The 22494-nt window shown below is 41.6% G+C and overlaps 2 protein-coding genes across 2 annotated transcripts in view; both read left to right on the plus strand.

Annotated features, from left to right (window-relative positions):
- The window catches only part of itga1 (integrin, alpha 1), a 38605-nt gene extending 21343 nt beyond the window's left edge, over positions 1 to 17262 (plus strand). The window contains exons 4-30 of the mRNA XM_031860040.1: positions 382 to 470; positions 1470 to 1584; positions 2700 to 2827; positions 3517 to 3665; positions 4192 to 4342; positions 4733 to 4907; positions 5225 to 5298; positions 6655 to 6802; positions 7675 to 7820; positions 8059 to 8202; positions 8304 to 8555; positions 8825 to 8955; positions 9557 to 9732; positions 9834 to 9985; positions 11608 to 11718; positions 12815 to 12891; positions 13191 to 13317; positions 13409 to 13486; positions 13576 to 13652; positions 13757 to 13846; positions 14516 to 14618; positions 14735 to 14851; positions 14937 to 15035; positions 15695 to 15799; positions 15922 to 16014; positions 16127 to 16240; positions 16792 to 17262. Of these exons, the coding sequence (XP_031715900.1) occupies positions 382 to 470; positions 1470 to 1584; positions 2700 to 2827; positions 3517 to 3665; positions 4192 to 4342; positions 4733 to 4907; positions 5225 to 5298; positions 6655 to 6802; positions 7675 to 7820; positions 8059 to 8202; positions 8304 to 8555; positions 8825 to 8955; positions 9557 to 9732; positions 9834 to 9985; positions 11608 to 11718; positions 12815 to 12891; positions 13191 to 13317; positions 13409 to 13486; positions 13576 to 13652; positions 13757 to 13846; positions 14516 to 14618; positions 14735 to 14851; positions 14937 to 15035; positions 15695 to 15799; positions 15922 to 16014; positions 16127 to 16240; positions 16792 to 16848 (3278 nt within the window). The 3' untranslated portion in view covers positions 16849 to 17262. The remainder of the gene's footprint in view (positions 1 to 381; positions 471 to 1469; positions 1585 to 2699; positions 2828 to 3516; positions 3666 to 4191; positions 4343 to 4732; positions 4908 to 5224; positions 5299 to 6654; positions 6803 to 7674; positions 7821 to 8058; positions 8203 to 8303; positions 8556 to 8824; positions 8956 to 9556; positions 9733 to 9833; positions 9986 to 11607; positions 11719 to 12814; positions 12892 to 13190; positions 13318 to 13408; positions 13487 to 13575; positions 13653 to 13756; positions 13847 to 14515; positions 14619 to 14734; positions 14852 to 14936; positions 15036 to 15694; positions 15800 to 15921; positions 16015 to 16126; positions 16241 to 16791) is intronic.
- A 2522-nt stretch (positions 17263 to 19784) lies between these two features.
- Positions 19785 to 22494, plus strand: part of kcmf1 (potassium channel modulatory factor 1) — an 8847-nt gene continuing 6137 nt past the window's right edge. The window contains exons 1-3 of the mRNA XM_031860095.1: positions 19785 to 19991; positions 21777 to 21944; positions 22037 to 22176. Coding sequence (XP_031715955.1) covers positions 19976 to 19991; positions 21777 to 21944; positions 22037 to 22176 — 324 coding nt within the window. The 5' untranslated portion in view covers positions 19785 to 19975. The remainder of the gene's footprint in view (positions 19992 to 21776; positions 21945 to 22036; positions 22177 to 22494) is intronic.

Consider the following 22494-nt stretch of genomic DNA (forward strand, 5'->3'; position numbering starts at 1 on the left):
GATCCAAAAACATTCCCAAGTTGGAGAGTTTGTAATAACATGCTAATTTTAGCCACATGTTGTGATTGCTTAATGATTCAAATCCTCTATTTCTTCTTCACTGCAACTGGGATGTTTATCAGCAAAACATGTTGGTTTGTGCTCTGCATCCTTTATCAGCTGCCATAAGCTAAACACTGAGGTAAACTAATGAAACGTGCTATATTTAACCACATGTCAGTGGTTATTACATCTTCTCGGTGTAGAGGGAAGTAAGGACGGAGGGTGAGCGGCTCTCTTCCTTTGGGAAAATACAGAAGAGGAATTTGTCCAGCTGTTCTTCCTCTGTGCTGCTCTCTGTTTGTCTCACTCTGTTTATTCGTCCATATTTTTTCTCTTTAGAAAACACAACGGTTCCCAACTTACATGAAGTCAAGGAGAACATGACCATGGGAACCACGCTGGTGACCAATCCCAACGGGGGATTTCTGGTAAGGGGGAAGTTGCTCTTTGTAGTTAATGGAAGTGCTTTATAGTACATGTTCCATACCAAACACAAAAGGAGGACTGAGCTTTGCATATTTTTGGCAAGAAACTGGGCAGCAAGTACATGTTCACTAGACCTTTGGTCTCAATGGAAACAGTGGGCTTGACCCTCCCATGTCTCTCAGTGAGGCTTCATGTCCTGGGAATGTAAATCAGCTGTGTGTCGAAATGTACGTATGAATGTAGGAGGTGGCGACACCCATTCCATTTTATGGTTATGAAGTCCAGTAAAATTATATTTAGATTAGCAGAGTTTAAAAAATGACAGAAACAATAGACTAGTGGCCAATAGATATATATTAATGCAACTCATAAAAACCTGGCATCTGGATTCAGTGCTTGTTTTAGGGCTTTTATTTTGAAGGCTTGATGTGTTACATAATCTAATTTCTTTCAGATGACATTCCCATCAGCCTCAGTTATAGCTTTTGTTTATTGTTAATTAGCAAATGTTAGCACAGTAGTATTTGCTAATTAGCATCGGGATGTTAGCGGTTAGCTCAAAGCAACTCTGTGCCAAAGCCTCACAGAGCTGCTAGCATAGCTGAAGACTCTTAGTCCAGGATCCCTCCCAGTGTGAGGAAAGCACTGAGGTTGTGGAGCACAGAGGGAAATCTAAGGAAATGATGCTGAGAGATTAATGTTATACAATTTTCCAGTTCTTGTTGGTTATTTTGAAGCCCTACTTCCTTGCAGGCTCTGTTTCTCTGTTTCCCTCTTCTCTTTTTCTCTCTGGAGAAGTATAGTCTGAAGGGATCTATGGTGCTTTTTAATAGTCTCTTTGTAATCTTCAGCTTGAGTAGTTCTTTCCTCTTGGTTTCTGTCCTCAGTATCCCTGAACCTCCCCTCACCCATGACCTAATACTGGTGGAAAGCTAACCAGTCTGTGACTATTTTCTCAAGCAGTCTCATTTTGTTTGTATGCGTGTGTCCTGTCTCCACAGGCCTGTGGTCCTCAGTATGGCTACATGTGCGGCCGGCAGCAGTACATCTCAGGAGTGTGTGCGAATGTCAGCGAATCCTTCCAGATCCTCAACTCTGTGGCACCGGCCGTGCAAGGTACGCTGCCTGACAGGAAAAAAAGACACAGCACATCTACGCAGGACGTGACAGCCTCCGCACAAATTGCCTGTCGGGGATAAGAGATTGTGATCTACTCCTCACAGTAGTACCACCCAAGACCCTGACATCAAACTCACCCTCTCTCAGCGAAGAGGGAGATTAGAGCATTCTTCTTAATGTAAACTTGTCTGCGACCCCCATCCCTCTCTGGCCCGGCCCAGCCCAGCCCTTCTGCCGCGTTGTATGCCCAAGTTAGGAGAAAGTTTACTGCGCCTGCACTCTGTTTCCCAGGAAGGAAACAGCCGAGAGAGAGCCAGAGAGTAAACAGTCTACAGTGATATTTCTCTTTCTATGACTCTTTTAGTAGTTCTCTGCCATTCAACACATACACAGACTGATCATATACTGCCGCAAAAAAATTATGAACATGTCTCACGTTTTAAACTGATTTGATAAGTGCTAAATTAAAGTAAATGTAAGAACTATAAGAGATTTTGCGCGGTCTTTGGGGACTTTGTTTGCTTTCATGACTCACACGAGGAAACCTAACAGTCTCGGCATGAAGTGTGAATGTGTAACGAATGGAGAAATTAGTCTAATTTAGGCCAATTACTACATGTCTATGGGATTAGTGGTAAGAAAAATAAAAGTTCTGCAATGTGAAAGACGTGATGCCTCGCATTGTTATCCTCATCCTATAAGTATAAGTATCACATGTTAATGAGTGCACTTTAAAGGTTGAACTATTCCTTTAAAAGACCCAAAATCATCTAGTAATTTATTGAATTCTGTTCCTGCGACCCCTTCAGTTTAACCTGTGACCCCTTGTGGGGGTCCCGACCCCCAGGTTGGGAACCGCCGCTCGACATTATTACATTTTGATTAGCAGCTACTGTTGTGTGTCTGCTGTGGGCACAAGTAAACAGGAAAGGGGACTGGATGTGTTGCATAATCTCATTTCTTTCTTTGGAGTGAAATCAGCAATTCTAGTGAAACCAGACGTTTGGAAAAGTTTAAAGATAAAACATTTAATGTGTACTAAATAAAAACAATCTCCTGTAGCTGCATGCAGAGAAATGAAAACAAACAAACTTTGTTTGGCTTTGTTCCAGACTGTGCGAAAGAGCTGGACATTGTGATCGTTCTGGATGGATCTAACAGTATCTACCCCTGGAAAAGTATCATCGAGTTTCTGCGACGTTTCATCGAGAACATTGAGATCGGACCTAAACTCTCACAGGTCAGCGGCATGAATAAATTACTTTCAAGGATCTTTAAAAGAAGAATAATGTTTCCTGCTGGAAGTTACTCTTTCTGTGTCAGACATAAATGGGTAATGGATGAATGGGTTATATAAGATTAGACATAGAAAAAAAGGATGAATGAAGGAATAAACTGTTCGCTGCCAACTCAATTTTTCATATTATGTTTGATGACATAAGTGCCCACCATTATGGAATTTTCCACACGGTGCCAACAGTGAGAATAACTGCAATGTGTCCTTCATAAAGGAGACTTCATGAACTGATGCCTTTTCAGTCTTCGAAGTAATTTTAGCCTTTGCCTTAGTAAGTTATACCTTGAGTGTATTTCTGTCCACTTGTCTTGGATCGCTCCTCGATTGGGTGGTTGGTTTTTATTATGGTTACATTGATCTGGCCTGGAGCTGCTGGAGTTTTCCAGAGGGAAACGCTGGAAAGTCTTCTCACTGTGGAGCCCAGTGGTTGTAAGTCACATCTTCCATGGCTGCTGAAGTCCTCTGCCTTCTGTATAAAGAACAGTGTGTCATATCAACCCTACCAGACCCAACCGCATCCTCAGCAGACTGTCTGGGAGGGGAGGGAGAGAAGAGAACATAGAAGGAGAGAAAAAGGAAAAATATATTGTAATGTAGGATAACGTTTAGAAGAACATGTGTGTGTTTTCCAGGTGGGGATAGTGTCCTATGGTGAGACTGTGACTCACCGCGTCAACCTGAGCCAGTTCGACAACACTCATAATCTGCTGGAATTTGTTAAAGAACTTCCTCAGCAGACCGGCTTCAAGACCATGACTTTCATGGGCATCGATACTGCCAGGTATTCAACACTAACCCCTCCCTCCTCATTTGGGCGAGCCTGGCAACGCAGGGCCATAGCTCTCGATGACGTCAGCATGGTCTGGCAAGGTTTAATAGGCATATAAATGGGAGCGTGCCGTTTCAAGTTGGCTGGACAAGGGACTCAGACAAGCTCCCTCCTTTTGGTTAAAACAGTGCTGTCATTGGTCAGATTTTTTTCTGAAATATCGAGAAGAGGTTCCCCGATTGGTCCGACATGTATCAATGTCTGTTTACAGGTGTCGGGGAGTATGACAGCATATGTGACAAATGTTTTAGAATAACAAACCCGAGTCTCTGAGTCAACTGACAGTGGTCGAGTTGCATTGTGGGTAATGCAAGTGCCATGATATAAATGCACAAATGCATGAAATAAAAAAAGACCTCCCACCAGTGTCATGAATGTGAAATACCCAACAGGCTTTATTTAAGGTCCTGTTTCAGCAGATACTCCAGATGTTTTGTTCTTTTGACTGAACTTTGACTGAAAATATTGCACCAATCAGGAAAGAGGCCTTCATGCCGGAGCGCGGTGCACGACCTGGGGTGAAGAAAGTCATGGTGATTGTGACTGACGGAGAGTCACATGACTCCCACAATCTGGGCAAGGTCATGGGAGACTGCGACGACGATGACATCGAGAGGTTTGGCATTGCTGTGGGTACAAACTACCTTTGTGTTGTTTTCACAGATTATGTTAACATGTATGACTGTGTCTTCTGATTTCAGGATTGAGGACGTTTTGTGTTTACTGTTAATAATAAACCCAGAAAGGCTTATTTATTAATGAAAAAGGAAGCTGGAATATGCAGACTGTAGAAATCATAGTGAATTAAAGCCATTTTACTGTGCGGTTTATTGAAATATTGATAATAGAGTTTGATAATTTAGTCAAATAATAAGCAACATCATTCAAATTCAATCAAGGGAAGTGTACCAAACAGTTTCTTTAATAATTATTTAGCCATCATTTAAAGCTGTTAGTTAGTCACTCAGTCAATCATTTTCAGCCCTGATGTTATTAAGATTGTTTATTATCTTTTCCAGGTTTTAGGAGACTACAATCGTCAGAACAAAAGTGCAGAAGAAGTGCAGAAGTTCATTAAGGAGATTGCGTCCATCTCCAGTAAGCCGTTGGCAGACCACTTCTTCAACGTGTCCGACGAGGTGGCCTTGTTGACCATTGTGGACGCTTTGGGAAGCAAGATTTTTGCTTTGGAAGGTAAATGTTGTCCCTGCAAACACACATAGCACAAATAGTTAAAACAAGGGAAACAGCTAGTCTGCTTCTGTATTCAATGTATTTTAAAAAAATCAATAAAATGAATTGTGCTGTAGATGAGAAGATTAACACCACCTTCATGTCAGTACGGTAAACACAAAGCTAAGTTGAATTATTCTTTTAAAGAGGACACCATTTATATTAAACTCTCTCGATCCAACAATTAATAGGAATGTGACTAGGAGATACTAACAACATTGTATTATGTGCTGTTTATTTTAATATATAAAGGTTAAAATGAACTTTTTCATCCTCAGCTACAACCGGCAATTTCACCTCCTCCTTTGAGATGGAGATGTCCCAAGCTGGGTTCAGTGCACATTCTTCCAAAGTAAGTCTAAATCCATTTATTTATGTCAGATAAATACACAAATACCATATAAGTAAAAGTCAGTGACCTACTGTAGAATCACCGAACCAGAACCAATGACAGACAAGTGCATCATATAAGTTTAGATGTCTGTAGGCGTTTCGTTTTAGAAAGAACTGTTTATTTTATGTGCTTGCGGGGAAGTGAATGCGTTGGCATGGATGTTTGCTCAACTAATGAACTAGTCCAGACACAAAGCCCCAGTGTTATCTCCAGTGCATCTTCAACCCTTCGGTGATTCACTGGGTCAGTGGAAGTTTTCAGACACAGGCGCTCTCTGTCGTCACACGGCTGCAGACTTCAGGCTGGTCGTGTTTGGTCTGATTGCATGAGAGCATGTGCGAGACAGTTAGAAGGGGATTGAAAGGCAAGCACGAGGCATTTTCAGTATTAGAGACAGCGGGGGAGGTTGAATCAGATGTTTGTTCACTACTCTTAAGAACAACGTGCTTGCGTTTGCCCCTTCACATGCCTTTGGAGTTCATTCATTAGATGGTTCCTACATCTATTTATAAACAAACTAGCTTCTTAAGCCTCTCTTCCTGCTCCTGACTCACATTTGTCACCTCTTCGATCATTGTGTACACTGTCTCAGTGGCTGCAGTGGCTCATTCAACCAGACACAACCAGATTGAGTCATTGTTAAACACAGGAGGCCTCGCTTTAAGGCTCAGTAGCGGGAAAGAGGCTCTTGAAGACTTTCATTGTGACTAATGATACATAACGTCCTGTCACCCCTCCCTTTCCTATTAATGAACTCTGTATCCTGTAGATACAATCAAAAAGATTGATTGAAGTACATTTTTTAGTTTTCTGCTTTGTGATGTATTCTACTATATTTTATTTTATCCAGGTTATTTACGTGTGTCTATATTTTCAAGAGGTTACATTATTGATTGACATGTCAATCTTTGATGAATGAGTTAACTATTTCACAAGTAAAATTGTGAAAATGCTTATCACGGTATCCCAGACCGCCAGATATTTTTTTCTCAGAATTATTACACGTTTAATTTACAATGATATAACAGAGAAAAGCAGAAACATTTAACAAGCTGGAACCACTGGAAGTTTGTACGTTTTCCTTAAATATCAATTTATACATTTTCAAAATAGTTAGTGGTTTGATTTTCTTTTGATTAGATACGTGAATAAATGTTTCTGGACTAGTTATACTATTTTGGCCACCACTGTTTACTTTAGACCACAGTAAAGATGATACAAATATTTTGTACACCACTCACTAACAGAAATCGTTTTAACTCTTTTGATCTCATATCCGACTGCTCCTGACATCAGCCCTGTTGTCTCTCGTAGGACGGCCTGATGCTGGGAGCAGTGGGAGCGTTTGACTGGAACGGGACAGTGGTCATGCATACTGCTGGAGGAACGATCATTCCGGGGAAGACCGAGTTCTACGACCCAGAGACTGAGGCCGGGTACGAAGGACTCGCTGGGTACCTCGGTGAGTTCAGTCATTATGTCTTGAAGGCCCTAAGACGTATTGTCTTAATCAGCTGGATACCGGACTCAAAGATAGCACCCAGTCACTTAAACGAAATTAGCTAAAAAATAGTTTTGTAGATTCCAGGTTTGCTTCTGCGCTGTGCCATTCGTGTTTCTTCTGCATGTGTGTTCCCGCAAAAAATACAAAAACATACACCTGTTAATAAGCTGAATAATATACAGGAATACAGTTTTTAGACGTCCAAGAACAACTCTATCTGAGTGTCTTTGTGTTACACAGAGAGAGAGATAAACTAGATCTTTCTTGAGATTTGGTGAATTTTCACAGCTGCAGAATAAATATAGTTTCTGTTACATAGAGGAGTAAGATGCTGTCTATCTCTTTGTCCCATAAATAATAAATGCATGCCTTTTCTCTTCTGCTCCTCTCGTCCTGCTGCCTTATATGGCTCTAAGAGCAACCACAGCATCTTAATATTAAGTTATTTAATCAACATGTCATTAGAAAGAGCACTGGTGGGTCCAGGCTCGCGTACTGTAAACTCAGCTGTTGGCACACGCTCATACCTAATGGTCTGACTGCAGACTTTGCATACGTAGCCTGTGTGCGTGTGCTTGTCTGTGAGTGCGTGTGCTTGTGTGTGTGTTCCTGCCAGTTTCGAAAGAGTGTTTTATAGTTTCCTCCTCACAATGAGATGTAAACAGTTGGCAGAAGAAGCATTTAAAAATACCCTTCAAAGAGATCCATAGTTGTTTTTCTCCTGATGTTGTTAAGTGCGGTTTGACACATTCCTGTTGATGCATGTTTATGTAAAGAACGCACTGAATTGAATACATTGTGTACTTGTGCATGCACATGTCTCTCTGCAGGCTATGATGTTCAGTCAGCCTCCACCCCTGATGGAGTGCTGTACATCACAGGGGCACCGCGGTACAACCACACAGGCCGGGTTGTTATCTATCGTCTGAATGAAAAGAACAACATCATCGTCTCACAGATACTGAAAGGACAACAGGTGAGTCTATTTCAGTTTGGTGCCTGGGGTGGCTTTCGTCCCTCTGTGTTTGTTTTACAGAGAAGACATCTTTCTTCAAGCCGACTTTAAATAAGATAAGACTGTACTAATCCCCAAAGAAAAATGTACACGTTACAGTGGCTTAGTGGTAAAAAAAAACGTTGGTGGCCCTGAAGTGCAAAACACAGAAACGTCTGTTTTCTGAATTATCATTGTCCAATGTTGTTTTGTTTTGCAGATTGGTTCCTACTTTGGCAGCGTCCTGCAGACTGTCGACGTGGATGGAGATTCCTACACGGATCTCCTCTTGGTCGGAGCTCCAATGTATATGGGCACGGAAAGAGACGAGCAGGGACAAGTCTACGTCTACAAACTCGACCAGGTACAGAAGGTTAATTAAAAAAGAATTAGGTGTGTGTCTATGATTGACAGAGCTTCTGTCAGATTGTGATGGTTTTTTTTTTGTCTCTGCTCTATTTCCAGGACGGCCAGTTTAAGCACGAGTTCACTTTAAAGCCTGTCAATCAGTCCTGTTGTACTTCCCACTCTGCCAGCTGCACCAATAAGAATGAACCATGCGGTGCCCGCTTTGGTACGGCCATTGCTGCAGTATCAGACCTCAACCTGGACGGGTTTAACGACGTGGCCATCGGTGCACCTTTTGAGAACGACCACCGAGGGGCCGTCTACATCTATCATGGAGATAAGACGTCACTGAAAGAGAAATTCGTACAGGTGAGAACAGTGACAGTGCCTGAACAGTTGATACCAAAATACTTGTAAGTGTTTATTTAGTTGAAAGGGAAATGCTGTTATATTTCAACCCAGCCTTATTTCCCAAACGTCATGTTAGTTTGGAAGGCTTTAGGGGGCTTTACAACAAAGGTGGCAAGTGCAAAGTTACCCATAGAGCCACAATAACTTTTGGGAAATATGCCAGGTTGAAATATATCCCGGAATTCTCCTTTAATGTAAACTAATTGGTCTTGTGTTTTTCTCTGCAGCATATCCCTGCAGGTGGGGACGGTAAAAAGGTGAAATTCTTTGGTCAGTCCATACACGGAGTCATGGATCTTAATGGCGATGGAATCACTGATGTTACCATAGGAGGTCTGGGAGGGGCTTCACTATTCTGGTGAGTCACGGCTCATCCTCACACATTCACTCCCAAAACTACACATTCCACCTGAATCATTACCAGCAGCAGTGCCCGTATCCCGGAGACTTTATCTTACATGTTCGTTTAGCGCTGTCTTCTGCGGGTTTAGACAGCTGCGCGTGTCCCACTGGGTTTGTGGGCTTGAGAACAACAACTTCCTAATGATCTCTCTGTTACAACTCCTGGCTGTTGGACTAACCCGCAAAGTTTTAAAACATCAGCCCGCACTATGATTTAGCTTCCCAAGCAGACCTTCTCCCACAGTTTCTACTGGCAGAGGCTCAGCTAAGCTGTGTGAAAACTCCATCTCCCAAGTGGCTTAGAGTTTAAATAGGATTTGGCAGCAGGCGGCTGTTCTTCCTGGACTGTTGGCCGGGGTTTTAGAAAGCCCCATGGTTGAATAGAGAGAGTTGAGGCCAAGTTTTGCTCTCAAGATGCATCCGTTTCTTGTTCCTTACAAGAAACTTGCGCACAGTTCAGCACACACACGCACACACACACACACACTCACACACTGCCCCAAAAACAACTACAATTATGTTTTCTAGAAGTTGGCATGTCTGTCTCATTTCACCAGGTCCAGAGATGTTGCAGAGCTCCGTGCCAACATGACTTTTGACCCTGTTAAAATCAACCTGCAGCAGACTCATTATCAGTGTGAGCGTGGCACATGCAAATCTGTGTGTGTGACGACGGAGGTGTGTTTTGTCTACGGCATCAAATCTGACAAGCAGGACTTAAACGCTACTGCTGGTGAGCCATTCGGCATCCTATTATTTCATCTCTAGCCCTCCTCACTGTCAAAGTTGTTGTGTGTCATTACTACATGTTTCCTTTTGTGTCGTGTGCTGCAGACATCCGCTACGATCTGTTTTTGGACGCTCTGCGTCCGAAAGCCAGGGCTTCATTTATTGACTCGGAAGATAAAAGTGATCGCAGGATTACCAGGAACCTCACCATCAAAGACAAAGAGAGAAAATGTGTGAACGAAACCTTCATCATGTCGGCAAGTACTCTTATCTTTATGATGTACACATGGGGTTAGTTGTGGTTTCTTACCTGTACGAAATCAACCCCAAAACTATATTTTTTAACCCTGTTTCCACAAGACAGAGTCCTTAGATCAACTGAATGAATACAAGTTCTGTGACTTTCATTCATGAAAGTTATATTCTAGGCTTGTTGTGGGGATCTAAATTGTGTTTTGAGCCAGAAAGGAGACAGGACAAAGCTGTGAGAAGGCTCATGCGGAGAAGACCTTGGTCATAACACGAAACAGACTCGTCCTGATCAAAGCATGCCGAGTACAGCCGCTTGCTGCTCCGAGTTATTAATTATCTGTAGGCACTCGGAGAGTTGAAGAGATGAGGAGAGAAGAAGACAAAACAAAGAGAGAATGAAAAATGTGACAGTGACTTTCAAAGTCGGGGGAGATTTCTACAAATGGCCTAACAAACACATCACAGACTGATCATCACAGTTGAAACCTTTACTATGTTACAGCTACACCACCTACTGTCGCAATGTGACATTTAAAGCCATGCGTACAAAGTTTCTCGTTCCAGCCGTTCACTGCAGCAATGGATTTCTAGGCGAGAGAAGGAGGAACTAATCAGTTGAAACAGCTGTTATTGCTGTGTGCCGAGCATGAATACCTGCTCTGTTCTGGTGTGCCAGTTTGTGCACAAACTTCCCACATAGTCCAGCGCAGAGAAGTTCACAAGGGTCAGAAGATTTGTACCGCAACTACTTAAGTCCAAGACGGACCAGATGAACTGGATGAACTGAAAGCAGATGTATCTTTAAAGAATCCATGTCCAAAAAGTGCTTCATACTCAGGGTGTGGCTAATGCCTCATTTCTGTTACAGTATCTAGGTCCAAGTCAGTAATGTGCCTGACTAAAGACGCAGCATGTGTTCCTTATGCTATACTTCTCAGGTTTAATCAAAATTTGGCACAGGGTCAAGAAAGACTCATATTTAACCTACCATGTCTGTACAGTCCATGCCATACTGCAATGTGAAGCTGTTCCTTCATGTGTTGTCTTCATGTTTCAGTAATTTAAAGGCCCTGCACCCTCACACAGGTTATTCCAGTTATTCTGGTTGATTAGACCTCTAAGGTCATGTCGGCGTGTTGGTCCACCCTTTTGGTCCAGAATTATATATTTCAGCAACTATTTAATGGATTTCCATGAATGTTTGTACAGACATTCATGGTGCCCAGAGGATGACGCATACTGACTTTGGTGATCCTCTGACCTTTCCTCTAGTGCCACCAAGAGCTTAACCTTTGGGGTTTTGGGTGAAACAACTATTGGATGAGTTTTGTTATAGGCATCCATGTCCCGCTAAGGATGATTTGTAATACCTTTTCATCTAGCACCACCATCATCGCTGTCTGAAATACCTAACTCTGGATTACTTCTTGTTGCTCATCCTTTCAGTCTGAATGATATGACTAAGTACAAACAAGAGTCAGGGAGCCGTCGATCAGGCATAGCCTGAACAAACCCCACAAAGTCCTGATGAAGGATCTAATCAGCCAAAAACATGTTTACATGTTTTATACTTTTGTTCCCTTCTCCTCACCATCCTCTGTCCTGCTCCACTTCTCCCCTTTCTCAGGCCCGGCTGGACTTCCGAGACCCTCTCATGGTGTCTTTGGAGTTTGGACTTGCTGATGAAGACCAAGGCCCCGTTCTGGATGAAAACCTTCCCAGATCCATCAATAAGACAGTAAGACAGTATTTCATATCACTTGTTAGAGTCTCTCTCAGCACTTTAAGGATGAACTGCCAAATAACAGTAAGCAGAAACCTTTGAGTCACAGACAGGAAGGATTTGAACCTGGTCTTAAACATCTGTCTGTCTTTATAATCTGAGAATGAGAAGTGGGGTGTTCTTGTCTGGCTCCAAACTCGCTGCTGTTACGCCACATTAACATCTGCAACAGCTGACTGCCATCCTTCAGTGTTTCCCGAAAACTGCGTTAGTGTTTCAACACCAAAAATTAGGGCAGTCTTCCCACACTCCCACATGCATAGTTGTTCTAACAAGAGGGTCTCCAGATAAGTGATGCCATGAGTGATGTGTCCAGATAAAGAGGGGAAATATTACATGAGAATTCAGCCCGTAACAAAGAAGGAAATGAAAGCCAAACCCCTCCTCGCTTCTAAACACAGGACCATATGTGATGTGTTTATGAGCCTTGACACATCCTCAGCGTCAGATACTGTCACAGCAGCAATGCACGCTGCACTCCCACAAGCGAGGAAGCGCTATTAGGACCTCAGGACCTCTCCTGTTATTGTTATTGAAAGGAAGAGAAGGGACACAGAAAGGGGAAGTCATCAAACGGAAGTTTTTCTTTTGACATTGTGCTGCATATGATATTCTCTCGTCCTTTCTCGGGAGGGTGGACGCTGTTGATCTTAAGAGTCCAGTGGGAGAGCATTGAGAGTGGGAACAAATTTGACTGTGACCCTCAAACGCTCTGTGGGGAAAAGGGAAAGGGAATGAATAACTGGTTAAAAGAATCTTACAAATTTAATTCCTGCTTCTCCTAGTCCTTTTCATCTGTACGCTGGAGTAAGTTGTAAGTTGCATATCGGACCATGATTGGGCTCCAAACTAGTTGTAACATCACAAAATTGTGCTCGTACATATGCATCTTAAACTCTGAATTTAGGTGATCAAAGAGACAATTTGGCTTCTAGTGTAAAACTCTGCACATATACGAATCTACAGTGAACTCAGACATCCAAATAAAGTAACAATAAAACATTTTTATTCACTGGAGGAGAACTTGAAAATGTTCGTCTCTATCTCGTAGATTCCTCTAGTTGACTGTGGAAGCGATGAGAAGTGCATTGCTGACCTCTCTCTCAAAGCAGAGCCTAGTGTCAAAAGGTAAGCGGAATTAGCGTTAAAGAATATGTTCACACTTTTTCAAATCTGTCTCAAAACAATACTAGCGTATGTACATTTATGAATGATTGGTCATTGTAAGTTTTCCTCTCGTTGTTATGTAACTGTTGTATACTGAAGTCATGTCATGTACTGTCTCTAAGTCACAGTGTCTCATAACACAGTTTACATAGTTATTAGACCTTATTAGCAGCAACTCCTTCCAGTGCATGACTGCACCCTTGTGGGGAGATTTGTGCATCACAGACAAGCATGCTGACAGTTTTCATTTACTTCTCCAGAATGGTGATCAAAGCCAACAAAGACAAGATTGATGTGAACATCAACATTAGAAACAGCAAGGACAATGCGTACAACACTAAAGTTATCCTCAGCTTCACACCGAACATCAACTATGTTAAAGTAGAGGTGAGATTTCTAATACTCCTCTGTTTGCACCATTTAAGTGTATATGGATTGAAAAGTGTGTCATGATGTTTGTTTTGTTTTGTGTTTTCAGACAGAGAAAGAATGCACTCTGAATCACACAAATGTGGAGTGTGCTGTTGGATACCCCTTCTTGGGAAGTAATGTAGAGGTTAGTATCGGCATATAATACATTCATCAGCCTACATACTACCTGTGCGATGTATCACTTTTTGTCTATCTTTGTGATGTGATCCACAGGAAAACTTCAAAGTGAAATTTGAGGTAAATCCCAAACATATCCAGGAGGTAATTCAGATCAATGTGACAGCTACAAGGTGAGAGAATCAGCACGGCATTTTTTATTTCCAGTTTGAAGCTGTTTGTCTTAAAAAAATTGTACAAATTGGAATTGTACAACTTTTCATTTCTTTTCCCCCAGTGACAGTGAAGAGCTGGCTTCAACAATGCATGACAACACGGTGCAAATCTCCATCCCTGTGAAATATGAAGCTGGCCTGATATTCTCCGTGTGAGTGGCTGCACTCCTTAATGATCATGAATACTAATACTACAAACAGAGGATGCAATAATGGTCTCTATAGTCCTGTCGTGGTGGACATTTTGACGTGTTCTATTCATGTTAATGACATGCCGTCATTACACCTTTGTTTAACAAATCAAAACGTCAAAAATAAAGTCATTTTGGTACCACTATACAATGATATATTAACAATGGATCACAAGACGTCCTGTCACCACCCTCGTCAGTGTTATTTTCAGCCACAGCAGGCAGCTTTTTTAATTGCAGAAAATCCACTGTAAACTACCTGCCCAACACCAAACAGCAGACAGACATATTCAGAGACTAGCTGGTGGACATAGTGGAGCTTTTAGAAGCTAAAGAGACAGATATTTCCCCCAGGAGCTGGTGGAGGCCAAAATCAGAGTTAAAAGAGAGCGAATATGGAACAGGACACAAACATGATCCCAAATGTATGATAATGTTGCTCTGTATCTGCTGGATGTGTAAATATACTGTTTGCAACATATACACTTTTTAAGATGATATTATGTCAGTGTTCTGCTTTGGGTTTCATGGTATCTACATTTCATATTAAATGTATAAGCATCTGTCTGTGTCTGAAGCTGTTATTCAGAACAGAAAAAACCTAATATGCGTTTGAATTTATTTTTTTAGGCGGCCTGGGGATGAACACATCATTGTAAAAGAGGGTGAACAGTATTCTACTGTATTCAATGACACCAGCGTGATCGGAGAGGAGGTCAACATCAGCTACACGGTAACAGAGATCATATGCAGATGGGGTTTGTTTGGGAATCCAGATAAGGTACAATATTAGTAAAACGGAGGCCGCTTCTCTTCTTCACTCCGCCTCTCCATCTCGCTTCTCCTCAGGTGGAGAAGTCAAGTGATATGGTGTCTCCACCAGTCGAGCTTACAGTGATGTATCCTCGCCTGTCTCCTCGGCAGAACAACTTACTGTACCTGACACACGTCACCACCAGCCCACAGGTATGAGTACACACACACATGTGGACATGCAAGTGGATCTGAACAGATGGACCCAATTTCATATCTGCCTCTCCTTTCTCTCCAGGTGAAATGTGACGCAGCACCTTGGATCAACCCCAAGAATATTAACCCGGAAGTTATAAATCCAAATCCAAAGAAAGAAACTCTCAGTGTCTTCCTGCTGGTGAGTGATGAGCCTCTTTGTGGGTTTATTTTCCAAAGACAGATTACCAGTGAAACCAGGCTTATTTCAGGAAATTCTGTTTTATAAGGATGTTTAAGTAAGCCTGACCTAAGCTACCGTGGAAACTAATCCCTCCGCACTAACCCGTTCCTGTTCAGGTTAGTTTTCAGGCGTAGCCTCAACTCAGGCTTAACCAGTGATGCAATTAATCTGCCAGACTGAAACACATTGTTTCTCCCTAAGGTGAACATGGGTCAGTTTATAGTACACGTCAAATTTATCAAATGTAGGCGTAAACTACGCTGGCTGGAGTCCTATTTAATGTTTCAAAGTTGTTTAAAGATATGTTGTGTCTCACACGTTAACATGTATTTTCAGGTCTTATTATACAAAGTAAGGTTGTGGTTGATATTTTAAAGTAAATATACTTTGAACAACACAAAATAAATAAAAGATCAACCAGACCTGACTACTCTCATTAGCTCGGAGTTGGCTTTATGACACATATGAATCCTGGTTTGAATTGTTTGGCTTATTCAAAACACAATAAGACCTTCTGTTCTGAGCCACTTCTGTGTGTGTGTGTGTGTGTGTGTGTGTGTGTGTGTGTGTGTGTGTGTCCTTCCTGTCTTACCGTATGTGTTTGATTTGCTCTACAGAGCTGTGAAAACCTCGACTGCGCATCATTTAGCTGCTCCATCCCCGAGGCTACGATCAGTCAGGTCAACGTTACATTCAGAGTGTGGAAACCCACGTTCATCAAGGTAGGTTAATGTGACACGTGGCTGCTTATTTTTGTCTAAGTGAAGAACTGGGAGGCCGAGTGACTAAAAGCGATCTGACAGATGGATAGACAGGAAACACTTAAAGGAGATTTATCTTACAGGGCGAGTTCTCCAGTCTGTACATGTTGGTGAACGCCACGCTGGGGATCAAAAACACAAACCTGTTTCAACTGAGCAGTGACAGGACCAGAAGTGTAAGTGATCAAGTTTTTTAAATTGGTTTTATTGTGCGCTTGTATTGTCATTGAATGCTTGTGTGTTTGCACGTGTGTGTACATTTACTCTCTGTACCTGTGTGCCAATCAGGTGAAGATCCAGGTTTCGAAGGAGACTTTAGGAGGAATCCCTATTTGGATCATCATCATCAGCATCCTAATAGGACTGCTGATCTTAGCACTCGTCATCTTCGCTCTCTGGAAGGTAACATATGCATATACATATACAGACTGCAGAGTATCTTCAAATACCTTGTAATATATTGCCAATAGAATATGAACCACGTATGTACCACGACTTTAAAGGAGTGGTTAAACATTAAAGGAAGGGAAGTAAGGTCCTTTGAATTCTTACCGACAGATATATGAGAAGATCGATACCACTTTGTTGTCTGCATGTTAAATATGAAACTACAGGAGTGTTTAGCTTTGTATACACTGGAAATAGAGGGAAACCGCTAGCCTGGCTCTGTCCAAAAGCAAAGAAAATCTACCTACCAGGACATCTAACGCTCACTAATTAACACTTTACATCTCGTTTTCTTAAATCCGAGCAAAAAACGAAATGTTAAAAATACAATTTGTGGTGTAATCATACATAACAATATTTAGAGATTGATCTTTTCATCTAAAGTAACTCTCAAAAAGAAAGGGAATAAGTATATTTCCCAAAAATGCTGAAGTAGTCCTTTACTATAGAACCTCCACATCTGTACAGAGTTATTGTTTTGTAACTTGACTTTTGTGATCCTCCAGATGGGCTTCTTCAAGAGAAAATCCAGGGACTACTCAAAGGAGGAAATGATGGACTGAGATATCCAGACATCCAGCAGCAAGCAGCTCCGTGACCAACCGCTTCCAGAACCGTCAGGTCGCACAAAGTGACAGGCAGACTTTTAAACAGACAGTCGGACAGACGGAGGAGATGCCACAAGACCCACAGGCACCTCGGTGCTACGACTGCTTACCATTCACTGTTTCCTGTGCAGGCCTGGCTCCAATAATGTTTGCAAATACTTCCCAGCCCTTGTCCTTTGATGCCTTGAGCACGAGGTTCCAAAACCGGGGCTTTTCAGACGGTCTCATCCACAGAGAGTGCTGAGACAGACACTCTCTTATAATTGTATAAAGTCAATGCCACTCACTGTATTTGTAGTATTTGCAAACACTATTTGCTCAAGATCAGCTTTTTATGTGGTGGGTATACAGTATACTCAAGCAGTTCAAGAAGAGGAGCGAGGAAGAAACCATCACTTATCAGGCATCTGTTGGCAAAGTAGCATATATCTGTATTACATACAGCGGTTTTACAAAAACATAAGAGCTACAATAGATGCACTCCAGCTTTAGAGGAAAAAAGTACTCAGGTTTTTCTGTATGACGATCCAAAGGTCTTTTTACTTCTTACATATGTTGGAGCAGCCTGTCTGATAGCTTTATGAAACACTGTACCTTTTAGCATTTTATAGAATTCTGTGTTTGTTTGGTGTTTTTGCGGAATTTTAACAACATAAAGTGGCACATCCTTAATCTCAAAATGTTGACTAAAGACACTGACCTGTACACCAGATTTATTTGAAGCAAAAGTGCAGTCTATATGCTTTTATTTTTTTATACATTTATTCTTAGTTTAACCAAAACAAGCAAAAAAAAAACCTCGCCCCAACTCCGATGTTAAATGTTTGTAGTTAGTGTCACTGAGAGATACAGACAGCTGTGCCTTCAAAATCCAAAACTTTGATTGTACTGTAAATATAAGTAGATGCCCAAAAATGTAAAGCTTATAAATGTATATAATTGTGTTTGCTATAATTCATGTAATTTAAGAGATGTTAGCCATAAATCTTTTTTTTTTGTGTGCGTGTGATCAGTGGTCAGAGAAGACGACTTTGCTCAGGTGCTACAACTATCATGAATGACCACATTAACATTTGACTTAAAAGAAAATTATCTGGCCGATCTCACCAATATAAAAGCTGATGCAAATATGTAAATATTGTTCTATTTTGATGAGAAAATGAAGGTATAATTACTCTGAACTGAAGATGAGGGTTTGTATCCACTACTTTGGTTTAATTTGATTGAAAGCCTGGTGAATGGCTGTGTTGAGGTGAGATACGACTGTAGCATATTTTGGTTTCAACCTTTTTCATTTGCAAAATGGAAGGTAGAATTTCCTTTAATGCAGAAACATATGTCACCAGCAGTCGCCATTCGGTAAATGGGATTTACTGGTCGTTGGATTGTAGTGTAGACAAGCTCCAACATGTACACAAAAGCATTCACATACAAAGGCTCAATGTTACCCCATACGTGGTACACCGTACTTTACAAAGTTATTCTTTCAGGTTTTCTGTCTTGTTTTTGTTTCCAGCTACACAACGTGTTCAAATAAATGATATTGTATTTTGGGGAGACTGCGTTTCTGCCTCTTTCTCGACTTCCTCCCTCGCTGTCATACAATACAGCTGTGGGAAGACGGCCGAGAAGAAGAAGAGGCGGCTTTTTGATATGAAATACTCCTCAGCTCGCACTCTCCACTGTTGACATGAAGCACATGTAATAAATTGTATGTACAGAATGTGTTACTGTTGTTTGGCTACATCAGGCTTATGCACGAGGGCGGAGTCACGAGTCTCTCTTTGTCCACTTGAGGTAGTCTGGGATTGTTTTTTTACACATCCTACACCTCTATTAACTTCTGAGAGGGAGTAAAGGACAAAGTGATAGTCGTGAGCTCCACCCCAGCCTTCTACACTGCTGTGAAGTCTTCATTGTAATGCACTGGTTTGTCAGACCATACGCGTCCTCATCAGCACAGAAATAAACTGAATCTGAATACAAATAAAGACTTTTTATGAAAAAAAAGTGCTTGATCATAAGTTCTTCTGCTTTTGTTCAGACAATAATATAAATAACATTTGTAAGCTCTTTTTTTATCAACATGTTAAAGTTGCGGCTTTTAGTTCTGTCCATTCAAATAAATCACTGCAGCCTACGCATCTCTCCCTCCTGATAATCATCCTTGCATGAAAACAGTAACTGGTTTACATTTTCTCTCTTGAAATACATGAGCTGACAGTGAGTATTACTGCTGAAATGATTAGCGTATTAATCAATTAGTGAGTCAACAGAACAATTTTGATAATCAAGTAATCATTTGGGTCATTAATGAAGGAAAATGTAGTTTTGCCTATTTGTACTTCAGAATTTACATACATTACAAATATTGGACTTTTACTCCACTATATTAATTCGACATCTATAGTTACTTTGAAGAATAACCCCCACCACTACAACATTATAATGCTACTTATACAATAACTTATAATAATATAACACATACATTCACAGTTCAAAGTATTCATTGCTGAAAGGTTCAAGAGAAGAAAAGACACAATGTAGGGCCCTCTTGTCTATTTGAAAAATAAGACAGTTGATTAGTTATTAGAGGAATTGGGAACTTGGAGCAGAAAAAGTACACATTGGAAAAGTTGATTTACTATGATTACTTTATGTTAAGCATTCATTTACCTTCTTAGAGGGATATAGAACATTATGCTTTATTATTGTTGTCAAATGTATATATATATATATATATATTTAAGTATGTGAAGGAATACAAATTTAATTTATAAAATAAAATGTATATGCTACTGTTTGCTATCTGCTGTTAATCCCAATACTTCGTCCACCACTGGTGGAGTGATTTCAGATTTCATGTAGGAGTGCGCCGCCTACTGGTCACCCCGCAACACTCCGCGATAAGTGACACTCTGGGAGGGGAAGCAGAACAAACTGTAAGCTGCTGGCGGATCCATCTTGCTAGAAAAAGAAGCGAGGGTGAAGGCTTTTCTTCAGTTTAGTCTCTAAAATACTGTATCGGCCCTCGTTAACCGCGCTGGGGAGCCCGAGGAGGGGCTGTGCCGCTGTTTGTAGGATGTCCCGACATGAGGGTGAGTTGATAAACACGTCCACAGCGCACTACTTTACCTGAGCAGCTAGCTCCGCGGCTAGCTTTGCTAAGTGCTTATTCAAGTCAAAGGGGGGGCTGCTGTAGCGCTTTCCGCGGCTTGTTTTCGGGCTGGTCTCAACACACACGTTGAGCTCTGGCTCACCTTTATATCGCGTATATTTTACATGTGAAGTAAACTGTTGTAACGTCTCTTAACCCGCACGCAATGATACGGCAACATTGCGGAGCTTAGTCGTTAGTAGGTGCTGCGTTACCTTGCATTAGCTGGGCTAGCGAGCTAATGTGTGCTAACACAAGGAGGCGTCGGTGTAGCTGCGACTTAATGCTGCTTTTACTGGCTCCCAAAACCCCTGTTAGTTGTGTTAGATGTCCCATGTTAGCGGCACTGATCCTCTGCTTCCTTGATATAGGTTATGTGTTGATTTAAGAGCCCGTAGCTCTAATGTTAGCGCAACACTGTCCCGTCTGCACTGTCATCAAGAAGGAAGTCTGAGGCCTCAGACCTCAGACCACAAACCAATCACTAAGCTAGCTAGCTGGCAGGCTACTAGCTAGCTAGGGTTAAGTTACTGTATGTTTTAACTGTAAAGCACATGAGAGGGCAAATTCGTCTTTCTCCATTCTTCACATCATTTTAGTTGTAGCAGGCCTGCCATCCTGTTTAATCTGCAACGCAAACACGAGACAGCCCAAATAAATGCAGAGGTATTGCTTAAGTAACTTGCTTTATCTTGAATAAAGTGTTAGGACAATAAAGGTAACGTCAGGCTACTTTGTAGGCGTTAAAATTGCCCCCTTGTGGTCAGGCTATAGCCTTTGAGGTGAGTGCATTCTGTTGTCTTTAAGGTAGTGAAAATCCCGTGTGCAAGTGGAGGAAGGCGCAGCTTTTATTGCCACTTAGGTGGCACCAATTTTTCTGTTTTTGTCAGCGTCTGCAAAACCTGCTGTTGTGCAGGTGGTATGTGCACATTGCCAGTTTATTTATTTATTCATGCATGAGTTTGGTCTATAAATGTGGAGTTTTTCTATTTATGTTTTTACGCTTTTTGTTGCAAGGCGTCAGATCAGTCTCAACAAAGGGAGTATTCACAATACTTGCATACCTACAATCCAAGTTTGCTAAATAAGGTGTGTTTTTTTTTTTTTCCCCTTCAAAGGAATTTTCAGCAAGGCAGGAGTTGGGATATTGTGTGTAACGGTACCTATGATGTGTCATAGAAAATAACTGGTTGTGTCTGCAGAGTAGTGAGCCAGTGCTTGAATAGTTCTTCACTTGTAATCACATAGTAAAGAGTGGACAAGTATATACTATTTGATATGATGATGATTTGTGAAAAGATATAGAAATGGCTGACACTATGTCTGCTGTCTTGGTTGGTTCCACTTTACTTGCTCTTTACCGATTTGGTTCATGTAGATCTAGATAAATATATAAAAATAAATATTTCTGTGTGGACAGCTCTATAAATAAGTAACAAAAGCTGTGATGTAAAACAGCTTTCAGATGCTTAACACCGTGTGCCATGCCTCTTGAGTTGTGCCTTTTGAGACCTTGCATGTGAAGTTCACTGGAATGCCAGAGTTCTTCATGGCTGGCACTTGTGGGTTGGTGCCACTCCAAATCACATGCTCATGTAATTGAGACTGGCCTGCAGATAGAGATTTGCTTTATCACCGTCGGTCTTGCAGAAGCAGTTATTCAGGAATTTGTAACTTTATTGTCAGTTTCCCACAAATTTGATTTTACTACATTCCTCTTTTGCAGGTGTGAGCTGTGATGCATGTTTGAAAGGGAACTTTAGAGGAAGACGGTTCAAGTGTTTAATTTGCTACGACTACGACCTGTGTGCATCGTGCTACGAGAGCGGAGCCACGACAACACGACACACCACAGAGCACCCCATGCAGTGTATATTAACCAGGGTAGACTACGGTAAGCAGCTGCCTGAAGGCCCAGAGACAGAAACCTGAATATTGATTAAAAACGGTAACATTTGCTCTGTTAACTGTCCTTTTGTTTTGCAGACTTGTATTATGGAGGAGACACGTTTTCAGTAGAGCAACCCCAGTCCTTCACATGTCCTTACTGTGGCAAGATGGGCTACACAGAGACGTCCCTACAGGAGCATGTCACCTCCGAACATGCAGAGACTTCTACAGAGGTGGTGAGTATACATAAAGCACACATAACGGCTACGTTTACTTATACCACGCACTTACATACTTTATATTGTAGTCATTAGATGGAGGATTTGTTTTTTTCTACTCTTTGTCTGTCGGCATCACTACAGTTCAGTCTGCTATTGCTGGTGAGCGCCACACTCCAGTCGGCTAAAATGACTTCCCAGAATGTACAAGCGGGGGACATTGATGGATTATGGATTTTATGGAGTGTTGTCCACTGCTGAGTAGACTGAACAAAAGGCAGGACAGGGAGGGTCAGACAGTTGACACCTGGGTGGCTGGCCTGGGGGGGGGGGGGG

This window comes from Anarrhichthys ocellatus, unplaced genomic scaffold (assembly GCF_004355925.1).
Source record: "Anarrhichthys ocellatus isolate YVR2014 unplaced genomic scaffold, GSC_Weel_1.0 scaffold23, whole genome shotgun sequence".
Classification (NCBI taxonomy): Eukaryota; Metazoa; Chordata; class Actinopteri; order Perciformes; family Anarhichadidae; genus Anarrhichthys; species Anarrhichthys ocellatus.